Source organism: Sciurus vulgaris, assembly GCF_902686455.1.
Source record: "Sciurus vulgaris genome assembly, chromosome: 1".
Classification (NCBI taxonomy): Eukaryota; Metazoa; Chordata; class Mammalia; order Rodentia; family Sciuridae; genus Sciurus; species Sciurus vulgaris.
Genome location: NC_136461.1, coordinates 87,260,015 through 87,272,261, shown reverse-complemented (window position 1 = coordinate 87,272,261; position 12,247 = coordinate 87,260,015). Strand labels below are relative to the sequence as shown.

The 12,247-nt window shown below is 36.0% G+C and overlaps 1 protein-coding gene across 4 annotated transcripts in view; it reads left to right on the top strand.

Annotated features, from left to right (window-relative positions):
* The window catches only part of FRRS1 (ferric chelate reductase 1), a 56,127-nt gene that overhangs the window by 35,375 nt on the left and 8,505 nt on the right, over positions 1–12,247 (top strand). For all 4 annotated transcript variants that reach the window (XM_079100838.1, XM_079100836.1, XM_079100835.1 and 1 more), the window contains exons 7-11: positions 38–136; positions 1,388–1,535; positions 8,611–8,724; positions 10,009–10,124; positions 11,744–11,830. In XM_079100838.1, coding sequence (XP_078956964.1) covers positions 38–136; positions 1,388–1,535; positions 8,611–8,724; positions 10,009–10,124; positions 11,744–11,830 — 564 coding nt within the window. The remainder of the gene's footprint in view (positions 1–37; positions 137–1,387; positions 1,536–8,610; positions 8,725–10,008; positions 10,125–11,743; positions 11,831–12,247) is intronic.

Genomic DNA, 12,247 nt, shown 5'->3' with positions numbered 1-12,247 from the left:
TTCCTTTAAACTTTTATAATTTGTAACTGTTTTTCAGGGTAATGATGATGCTTATTTGTGTATTCATGAAGATCAGACAGTTCATGTACAGCCTGCACATTTGATGGGGCGAAGTCACCCTGCGATGGACTCCAGGGTGAGTATGAACATTCTGGGAACCTGGTTGTGCACCTTCCTGCTATTTGGTTGTCACTGGCATGGCAGTGCCATGATAGCCTTCAACCCCCACAGTTAGCAGTCTAACCCAGCAGGGACCTGGCAGCAGCCTTCCTTTCTCACAGTGATCTCTCAGAAACTTCTTCGCACTTTAAAAAGCATGAGACGAAACCTTGTGCTGTGGTGCATGCCTGTAATCCCAGCAGCTCTGGAGGCTGAGACAAGAGGATCATGAGCTCAAAGCCAACCTCAGCAAAATCAAGGTGCTAAGCAATTCAGTGAGACCCTGTCTATAAATAAAATACAAAATAGGCCTGGGGATATGGCTCAGTGGTTGAGTGCCCTTGAGTTCAATACCTGGTATCTCCCTCAAAAAAAAAAAAAAAAAAAAAAGAAAGAAAGAAAAAGAAAAAGAAAAAAATTATGAGACAAGTTTCTGTTGTAGGAAAAGATGAAGTCTTGCTTATGTCACTTAAATGCTTGTTGCATCTTATAAAAAGGTATTTTATGGTTTGTTAACATGGTCAGAGCTTTTGCCCCTTTTCAGAAGTTTACAGACTAGTATTTTAAAGAAGAGGCTTCTGTTAGTGACTGTAGGATTTCTTGACTGGTGAGAAGGAGGGACATATATGGTAAACACTGGTACCTTGGGCAATGTCATTAAGGGCCCATTGTGGTATCTGTGCCATTTTGAGTAGAGAAGTATCTTTTTCACACAGCAGTTGACCAAGAAATAAGCTCTGAAGTGCAGTAGCTATTACTCAGTGACATAGCAAGTGGTGTCTGACTAAGCAGTAGCCAACACTTAATGACATCACTGTGCACAGCTTTCCCACAGGCTCGACTCCCTCAGCTGCCTTGGAACTTCTCCCCACCTGCAGACTGCATTAGGCCACTAGGGTGTTATCTGTTAGCTTTTCAAGTGTTTTTGACTGTGTGCTAGTGGCCAGATAGAATTAGCACATCTGCCAAAGTCTCTAACATGGGTAGAGGAACTGTGGGGTTCTGGCTCAAAGTAAAAATAATATTTCTGCCAAGTGGGATAAAGACAAACTAGGAGAAAATGTTTCTTGTACTCTTCAAAGGGGAAGTGGAAAAACAATGACACTGCAGACAAAACATGCATATATGCTCTTAGAGAAGGAAATGAAACACGTTAGGATTTTGAACTTGTCTTATTTTTAGCACATCTTTGGGAAGTGCTGAGAAGACCTATTGTGTGTGTTTGTAGGGTCATCTTGAGGCTGTGGCTTGGAGGTTGGCAGATGGTGTGATGCAGTGTTCTTTCAGAAGAAACATTACCCTTCCTGGGGTTAAGAATAGATTTGATTTAAACACAAGCTACTTCATATTTCTAGCAGGTGGTACAGCTAATGATGGTAAGTACACTGATAAAAACTATCTTTGGGAGTTCTTTTCTGTTCTTCCCTTTCCTCCTATTTTATTTTTTCAATGACTTTGTTATTGCTCATTTGCAGGTACACACTTGTGAATAAGAAGTTATAATTCTCCTCCATTTTGCCTGATAATCTGACTTTTGGTTAACCTAGCTTTGTTTGTCTGAGAACTACATACAGTGTCAACTAGGTCCAAGGCAACATGTTTATGATCAGAATGTTCTCTGGTTGCTCAAATGCATTTAGACCAGAAGAACCTTAAATACCTTGAAGAAAACCATATCTTTAGGTTTCCATGAATATAGGGAAATGAGCATACCTTATCAGGGATCCTAGATATAGTGCCTCTGAGATTGTTGCAAGAAATATTGATTCTAATGGGAAAACCTGCCCGGTATCAGTCTCATCTCCTTAGACCTGAACGTTCTCCTGGAGGTGGGGAGGAGGTAAAGAGAAGGCTCCTGGACAACGGAATGTGCTCCACTCCCATGGAGAGGGCTGCCTGTGCTGCCCTGCTGTGTGGTGTACTTTCTGCCCCGCATCTTTTTAAGTGAAACTGATATCATGACTCTGAGGCACCTTTAAGCACCTTTAGTTATTTTTAAAAACATTAATAGGAACAGATTTTGTTTAAGATTGTGGCAAGTGATGCTTGAAGGAACTGCAGGAAATACCAATGCAGTATTTAGTTACTCCTCTCTAGGGAGATAACATTGCCCCCAAACTTACAGAATGTAGGCTACTTTGAAAATGATGAGGGCGGGCATATAGAATAGAGAGTCAGGGGTCAGGTAGTGGAAGAGGAAGGGTAGGAAATACAGTATAAGCAGAATTGTGAAAAGCATCAAATTTTAATTACGTGGTTTATTTACATTTTCTACTGTTGGTAAAGTGGAACCTAAAAAAATTTGAAGCAGGATAAAGTATCTTCTCAGCATTAGAGAAAATTTAGGAACATTTATAGATTAGTCATGGGTGACATATATGGTTATTTTAGTTAAATCATGTAATCTTATTTGCGCCAGCAACAGCAATTTTGGTTTGAAAATAATTTCTTGGTTAAGTGATGATAATGGATAAATTTACTTAGTGTTTATGGAGTGTCAGTTAGTAGCTAAGCATTTTACATAGAGTATTTTCACGTTCATAAAAACAACTGCATATGTACTATTATTATCCATGTTTTGTCTAGGAGGGAATCTTGACTTAGATAAAGTAATGGTAGAGTTAGAATTTGAACCTGAGCTCTTTGGTCTTAGAACCTGTATATTCCATACTTTAGATCATGGAAAATTAAGTTTTAATGAGGACGATGTCAAATATTTGTATTTTAGACAGTTGCTGTCAAAGTGCTGGTACTCATGTTACTGCTCTTATTGCAGCTATAATTCATTTCATGTTACATGCATCTCACTTATTTCTCACAAAGTCTTTATAAATAGGTATTGTGTGACCCATTTCAGAGATGAGGAAACTGAGATCTAGAAAAGCCAAGTAACTTATTCAAAATCATTCAAATAATAAAGTCAGGAATTAAACCTACATCTTCTCCAATTAGGGAAGCTGTGTCTTTTCCATCATACCAAACTACTTCTTTTTGTGGCCAGCATATAAAGTTGCTCCCTACATGGTCATTGGCTCAAGTGGATTTCTTTTTTAACAATTTTTATTTGTTCTTTTTATTATACATAACAGTAGAATATATTTTGACATATTATACATACATGGAGTATAACTTCCCATTCTTGTGATCGAACATGATATGGAGTTACAATGCTTGTGTATTCATATATGAACATAGGAAAGTTATGTGCAATTCATTCTACTGTCTTTTCTATTCCCATCCCTGCTCCCTTCCATTCCTTTCCCTTTCCTTTATTCCCCTTTGTCTAATCCTATGAACTTCTATCCCCTTTCCCCTATTGTGTGTTAGCATCCACATATCAGAGGAAATATTCAGCCTTCAGTGTTTTGGGATTAGCTTATTTCACTTAGCATGATAGCCTCCACATCTATTCATTTGCCACAAATGCCATACTTCCATTCTTTTTCAAGGCTGAGTAATAGTCCATTGTGTAGATGTACCACATTTTCTTTATCCATTCATCTGTTGAAGGGCACCTAGGTTGGTTCCATAGCTTAGCTATTGTGAATTGAGTATATTTAAGTATCTGCCAAAGAGTGGGATAACTGGGTCAAATGGTAGTTCTATTCCAAGTTTTCTGAGGAAACTCCATACTGCTTTTCAGAGTGGTTGTACCAATTTGCAGTCCTATCAGCAATGTATGAGTGTATCTTTTCCCCCACATCCTGACAACATTTATTGTTACTTTTATTCTTGATAATTGTCATTTAGACTGGAATGAGTTGAAATTTCAGTGTAGTTTTGATTTTCATTTCTCTAATTGCTAGTGATGTTGAGCATTTTTTCATATATTTGTTGACTGGCCATATTTCTTCTCTGGAGTGCCTGTCTGTTCAGTTCCTTTGCCCAGCATATGGATTTCTTAAATTGCCAGGGGACCTAACAGTTTGCATGCATACTGTTTATACTTAAAAATTATGCTTCGAAGAAATGCAACTTCATTTAGATGGAGGTATTCTGTTGTACAATAAAATATATGTTTGTGGGGTGTATGGCAGTGCCAAAAATTTCTTCATAGTTCAGCATTGTAGAAATCAGGATATATTTTCTGATAGAAGCAATGTTTTTATATACTTATCTAACACTTTGTGTTAGGCAGCTTTTCATCTTTGTGACCAAAATATCTGACATAAACAACTTGAAGGAGGAAGGTGAGGCAGAAGTGTGTGGAAGAGGAAAACTGCTTAGCCATGGCAGCCAGTAAGCAGAGAGAGAATGGATGGGTGAGGAGGGAGGGAGAGAGGGAATGGAAGAGGAGGAAGGAGGGAGGGAAGGGGGGAGGGAGGGAGGGAGGGAGAGAGAGAGAGAAATGTGTGGGGAGGGAGGAAGGGGCCAGGGACAGATATAGTCCCCAAGGGGACACCCCCATGATCTCTTTCCTCCACCCATGTCCCACCTGCTTACAATTTTCACCTCCTCCCACTTGTTCATTCAAAACATTAATCCATCAGATGGATTAATCAGAGCCCTCATGATCCAATCATTTCTTAAAAGCCCCACCTCTGGACATTACTGTATTGGAACCAAGCCTTAAACACATGAGACTTTAGGAGAAATTCCAGATCCAAACCATAACAGCATGATATATTAAAATAATAGTTCATGAATATGTCTATTAACAAAAATATACATACATTGATGACACATAGTATTTTTTTAAAATTGGTTTAATATAAAGCAAATAAACAAAATCCAAAAAATCAAAGATGGAAATTATTGTTCCAGGTAATTCATGTCCAGTTCCTTTGTGCTGGGGAACAAATGATGGTTACCACATGAATCATTGTCTTTTCTATTACTTAGTTTTATGTATGTGGACCATTTATAAGTTGAACTCTGATTAAAAGTGGTGAGACTCTAGATCATTTTTCAAAGAAATAATTTAATGTGGCCCATATAAATGTAAAACATTTATCTGGTTTCAGTAAAATTTTATAAAGTTCTGTCCATTTAAAGCCTTTTTAAAAAGTGCTGTTTCCTTCAGAATGCCAATGTTATCCTAGTTTGGGCCAAGCTGTCATGTGCAATGCTGAGTGTTTCAACTAAAAAGGTAGAAATCACTTGGGTGAATAAGTAATTCACAATTAAATCTACTGATCTAAATAATGAATGAAGTAGAGACCTTATTATCACAAGGTCTAAACAATTTAAGAATGCTATAGGTCACATGCTGCTGTGGAGTCTCCTATAAACAAGAATTCAACCTCTCTGAGAGCAGAACTGCAAAATTACAGTGGAGCCACCCAGTGGAACTCTGAAATTATGATGGGCATCTGCTTTCATGAAGGTTTTATGTTTCATGCCTTGTTCATGGCTCTACAGTGATTCAGAGTGCAAAAATACTTCTTCAACCTATGTCTCAGGCACATTAGAATGTGGTCTCTTTTCTGTCACTACTGTTCCACTAAAGCAGGATTTTTAGCATTTTTGGTGCCCTTCTTGGCACTTTTTTATGGTTTTCTTTGTTGTTCTCTTTTTTGACATTTTTGTAGTTCCTGACAGTTATTGTCTCTTTGTCCACGACACTCTCTCCTCTAGGCATTTGTTACAAAATACTCTTTCCATTTTTTGCTCTGATCTTCTGTATTGTAAAAAGCCAGAGTATAATAGTGTTCACAGAGTGAATACCCAGTTGCCCTAACATCATTTATTAAATAGTTCATTTTTTACTCCACTGCTTCAAAAGCTCTTCATCATACATTAAAAATCTGCCAATGAATAGAACTATTTCTAATTTAAAAGTTCTTCCCTGATATATCTATTTCTTCTCTACTTGGAATTATTATAGCTTTGCTATGAGCTGTGGATTTTGATAAAACATGATTCCCCTCTTGGCTTGCCCTCCTCCTCCTGCTCTTCCTCCTCCTCCTCTTCCTCTTCCTTCTCTTCCTCATCCTCTCCCTCTTCCTTCTCTTCCTCCTCCTCTTCCTCCTCCTCTCCTCCTTCTTTTTAAAGAGGTGGGGTTTTGCTGTGTTGCCCAGTCTGACCTTCAACTCCTGGTTCAAGGGATTCTGCCTCAGTCTCCCAAGTAACTGACACTGCAGGCGTGGGAACATTATGCCCGGCTTTTGGCCTTTTTTGTCAAATGTTCTTGCCTCTTTGTTGTTCATCTGTTCTAGATGAACTTTATAAATGATTTGTCAATTTTTGATGAAAAATCTATTGGTCATGATAGAAATTAAAATGAAACAGACTAATTTGTAGAATAATAACTTTGTTATAATAACTTATGAGGATATTCTACTAATCCAGATCCTGCGTAAGTAGGGATCTTTCAGCAACATTTTATGGTTTTCTTCATGTGTCCATGTAGGGCGTATGGTTATTTTATCCTAGGTACTTTATAGTTTTTTTCTAAAATAAACTGTTTTGAAAGGGATTTTTTTTAATACATTTTCTAAGTTTGTTGGTTTCTAGGAAAGTTACTGATTTTTGAATATTCATCTTGAATTTAGTCATCTACTCTTCTAGTTGTTTTTTTTTGGGGGGGGGTTTCTGGATATATGTCATATGTGCAAATAGCAATGGGTTAATAGCCTGTTTTTTTTCTTGTCTGTTCTCTCAAAACAATTTATCCCAGAATAATTCTGACATTCCTGGGATAAGTCTTACTTGGTCACATTTTATTCTTTTAATATATAATTTTAATTCACTAATATTTTACTTAAGCTTTTTCTATCTATATTAATAAGTGATTTTGGTCTATGGTTGGTGAATTGTATGTGCATGTGCACTCATGTGAATTCACACACCCTAGTTTTGGTTTCAGTTTATTGCTAATCTCATAAAATGGACTCTGGAAGAGTTGGAATTAAAAAAAAAATAAAGTCACAAAAATTATTTTAATAATAAATGGAACTCATATATGTCACAGTTTGAGTGCAGATGAAAATACTTGGCCAACTATAAAAAAATTCTATTATTATTCTCCAGAGTTACTATTTCTTCTTTGGTTAATTTTTGTAATTCTCTGTTTTCTCAGAAATTCATCATTTCCATTTAAAGTTGGAATTATTTTTAGCTGATTTAAAATTGTGTGTAGTCTTTTCATATAATTTTAAGTATGTGTTGGTACTTATATCACATTGTGGTATAGCTAACATTGTGATATTTCCTTTTATCTGATGGTTAGAGTTGCTGAAAACTCAATGAATTTTATTTACCTTTCTGGATTCATAGGTTATATTTTGTTGTTTTAAATGCATTTCAAATTAAATGTCTGCTTTATACTTTATCTGTACCTTGAATGTATCTGTTTTCATATAACATATTTTCATTGTTATACATCTCTTAAGAAGACTTGAGATTTTAGTTTTATTTCCAATTTAACCAGAGAGTTATTAGAAAGATAGTTTATCTGTATTTATCTAGGTGAATCATTTTTCCTCTAGATTTTTGTTATATTTCGGTTTTATGTTTTGGACAGATAATGTAACCTGTAGGTTGTATAATTTTTTTTGAAACTATTGAAGTATAGTCTGTGCTATATTTATCATGCTACAAAATATTTATTTTGTTTGTGACAAAGGTTTGTATTAATCAAATCAAATTTCTTAAATCAAATTTCTTAAATTATTTTTACACTTACCTTGTATTCTAAAAATATGTTTCATAATTTATTTACTCATTCTCCTAGTGATGGATTTTGTTTGTTTATAGTTTCTTTTTAACAGCATAAAAAACTTGCTGTGAATACTCTTCTTTGGTTAAAAAGAAGGTCTTTCTCTAGGATAGATTCCTAGAATGAACACACACACACACACGGAATAATTCTATACATTCCCACATTCAATTTTACATGTAATAAGGACTAATACAAACCACTAATAATGAGTCCTCAATTTGTTTATGTCACTGTAATTTGGGATTTTGGTATGTTAGTCAAATTCACTGTGAATTGACCATATGCCAAAATACCATATCATCAAATTGGTTTTGCTTTGCTCTCCATCCTCTTCCCCCAGGTCCAATTTCTGTTGGTTTATTCTAGGTTTTTAGATGTAAGTAATTGTTACTAATTTGTAAATTTTTAAAAAATAAGTATTCTCTTTCAAGATTTATATTTGACATTTTCAAGGATTTGTGACAACATTAGTATTGTTTTGACTTTTTGTTTTAACCCATTTCTTACATAACATCAGATCTTTTATCATAAGTTCTCCATTTCTACTCCTTATTTTGATTCATCTCTTGGTGGTTTGAATTATTTCTTTAATTTATTTTTTAGAAAGAACATGTGCTCTTGCATATATTTTCATGTTGCTTTTGCATATGAATGACCACTCTGTAGATATTTAATTATTGTTTATTACTTTAATAAAGGTTCTTTCTACTCTATACTCCTCTTTCAAGTCCTTCTTTCCTGAGAAAGTAATTCTTTATTATCTTAAAAGTTATAAAATTTTTTTTCAGGTAAAATTTATAAGCACTCTCAGCAACCTTTGATTACATATGAAAAATATGATGTGACAGACTATCCTAAGAACATAGGAGGATCCCGATCTTCACTCCTTTTGAAGGTTCATGGTGAGATACTTGTGTGGAATTATTGCTTTATGGAATAAACTTACTGATGACTAAATGGTGGCAGGCATAATTTAGCAAATTTCCAAAAATATTTTGTTTAAACATTTTCAGTAGATTATTATCGATCTTAGTATTTGCTAATTTTGATTAAAAATGGAAAGTAAAGCTAATTCTTTGATTTTTAACCCCAACTACACATTAAAATCAGCCATAGAATTTTTTAAGACATTTTGTCATTTTTTAAAAAGTATCCTACTTGCTTCTAACTGCAGCCAGGGTTGAGTATTACTGAGTTAATTAATTTAACTTTTATGAAATCATAATTTTTGGCATTTATTAAGATCAGTACTAATGAAAGCAGTTTTACAAAACTGGTCTGCAGTTTTGTTTGGTTATAACAGTAGTTTGGCTTCACAAGTGCAGCTTATTGATGACGAACTGATCAATGTCCGAGCTTTTGATAGTGTATAGGTTACTGGTACAGTGCATAGGCTCCATGCTCTTGAGTGAGGAATAACACCATGGGGAAGGAGCAGTGGGCTGGAGACCAAGCTCTCTTATGCTCTGCTTCTGGAATGGAGGTTGTTTCCTTTTGAAAAGTAGCCTAGCTTATTGTTGTAAAGATGGGGTTTTAAAATAGGGAAATTATATAGTGTAGGCATACTCTAATAACACATTACTGTTTGGGAGAATTTCCTTCTTTGGCATATTCCCTTGATATGCTTCAGAGTATCTACAAATGTCACAACAATTAAGCTTGAAAATAACATCATAGTCCTTAATTTGATTCTACTCATGTTTTCCTTTTTGTTGAACAGTAATTGCATTTGGAAATCAGGTGCCTATGTTTTGCATGGTTTTGAGGATGAGATGTGAGAAGATTCTGAAATAACTGTAGACAGGCATAGTGTAATGGTTAAGAACACAGTTGCTGAAACCAGTTTGGGTTAGAATCCTGATTTTGTGCACTTGAGCATGCTATTTAATTTCTCTGTACCTTAGTTGTTTTCCCATCCAGAAAAAAACTGGAATAATGATTACAAATACCTCATAGGATTTTTATGAGTGTCATTTTGATTAGTATGTGTAAAGCACTTAGAGTTCTGGGCACATAGTAGGGCCACGGTGGGGGTTAGCTGTTAAAAGTAGCAATGGTAGTAAGTGGTGAGGCATAGACTTTTTTAGGTGATATGTACATCAACTGAATGTGTTTTGCTGACTGTTTATACTTTCTGAGCATTTGGATTGGTTATTTAAGAAACATTGTATTTTTCTCACCTGTAGGTGCATTAATGTTTATGGCATGGATCACTACTGTTAGCATAGGTGTTCTGATTGCCCGGTTCTTCAGATCTGTTTGGTCAAAAGCCTTCTTCCTTGGTGAAGCAGCTTGGTTTCAGGTTGGTGAGGAAAAAAGTACTTAATGTAATTTCCATATTATTTGAGCATTACAATGTGAGGAGTGTGCGTTTTGTTCTTTTTTCTATTACAGCTATTTTGTGGGCTTAGGAACCTTTTTTTCCCTTTGTTTTCCTAAACAAGTGAGATCAGAGAAGATGCTTGATGATCAAAATACAAACAACTTTGTGGAGAGCAGCCTGGATTGTTTGTCCCTTTGTAACATAGCCATTGGGACCCAGGTGACCTTATACCTCCATTTGGGGAGGCAGATGCTGGAAGAGTAGTCACACACTGTCTGAGTAAAGTCAGGGGAGACTGGAGACAGAAGAAAGAAATAGTGGTATTTACTGCATGTCAGAGCAAGGATCTGTCTTTGCTTTATGGGCAAATGTTGGTCTATCCCTGACTCATCAACAGGATCCTTGTTTCCTGTGTGAGTGGGAAGCAAGCTGGAGGTATTTCTTTCATGCTTCCTTTCCTTGGGATGTGGAGGTAGTGTTCCACATAAGCAGGAGTCAGTAAGTACCCTTCACAACAAAGCAAAACAACCTTGTCTTTCATGGGTCATGGTCTACAGATTAGCACAAATAGTGGAAGATCAGTGAGTGTGTTTTGAGTTAGAATGTACATGTCTGCTTGTAGAAAAAAAAAAAACACTGTTAATGGAATAGTTTTGACTAGGGTATCCTTTATGTTCATGTAAATTTGTTGCTTGGAAAGCTTCCCTTGTCTAACCTCATTCCTCACTACTGGTTGGCAGGGCTGTTTTATCTGTCTCCCTGACAGAGAGCCTGTCTGCTGTCTGCCTGCCTCTGGTTTTGTGGGTGTGCTGTTTCTCACGTGTATTTACTTGTTCGCCCTCTGTTCTCCTCCAGTCTGCTCATGTGGATGTTCCCAACTAGAAGAGTCTTTCTCCTTATTATTAAATCAAATTCTTCATTATCTTTTAAAGTAAATTTTGTGTGTGTGTGTGTGTGTGTGTGCACACGTGCGTGTGTGTGTGTGCACACGTGCATGTGTGTGCACATGTGCATGTGTTTTATAATGATATATACAGGGGCATAAAAGGTGAGTATATATCTACTTTCCCTGGAATAGTTTTGATTCACACCAGTTATCCATAATTCATTAATAGTTCTTATTTTCACTCTTAATGTCCTCTCGAGTTGTATAGTGAATCATACATTTCATGTATTTTTTATGAAGCTACTCACTTATATCCCAAACTCATCAGGAGGTAGTCTTTTCTGTTTGCTTACTGCCTCATGGCACCTGGTCTAGTACTGTGCTCTGTGACGGAGTTTATTAAATGTCTTTGGGAGGAAATGAAGGACTTGGCACAGAAGTGTGCTCCATGTGTGAAATATCCATTCTTGATATTTTGTGTGGATGAAGTCTTAGTAAATACTTTTGAATGCTGAGAATGGCAGCTTAGAATTTTCTTTACGATTTAATGGTATATTAAAGTTTTATTCTTACTGACCATAAGCTGTGCTTAGATGTCAGTCAGGTGCAAGCTTTCCATGAATCCTACCTGTGATCCTTTCACATCATCACACTGACTCCTTCTCTTTCATGATTAGCTGTCTCCTTCTCACTTTGTCATCTCACCTTGCAGGTGCATCGGATGCTCATGCTCACTACATCTGTGCTTACCTGCATTGCTTTCATTATGCCTTTTGTATACAGAGGAGGCTGGAGTTGGGTGAGTATATCTTAAACAGGAGTTTTTACATAAATCCATTTTGATACCAAAGCAGATTTCTGTTTTGTTTGCAAATGATGGATAAAAAAAAAAAAAAAAAAAAATTTTGTGCATCCTTCTTTCTTTCCTTTTTGGGTCATCTGATAACTCACATGGCTGGGGGTTGGATGGAGTGAGGATGTCAGCACAGAGTACATGGTAATGAAATGTATTTTTAGGCTTCATCAGATGTACACATATAGCTTAAGTGAATTTTTCATTATATAGTGGTGAAAATTCAAAGTGTGATGTTTGTGGAACAGAAACAATGTAAGTGGTTTTCTGAGATAATGATTAATACCAAGCTACATACGTTACATTAGTGCTATGTGACCAGCTGTGCTAAGTGCTTTGCTTGTGTTTTCAAATTTAAATGCC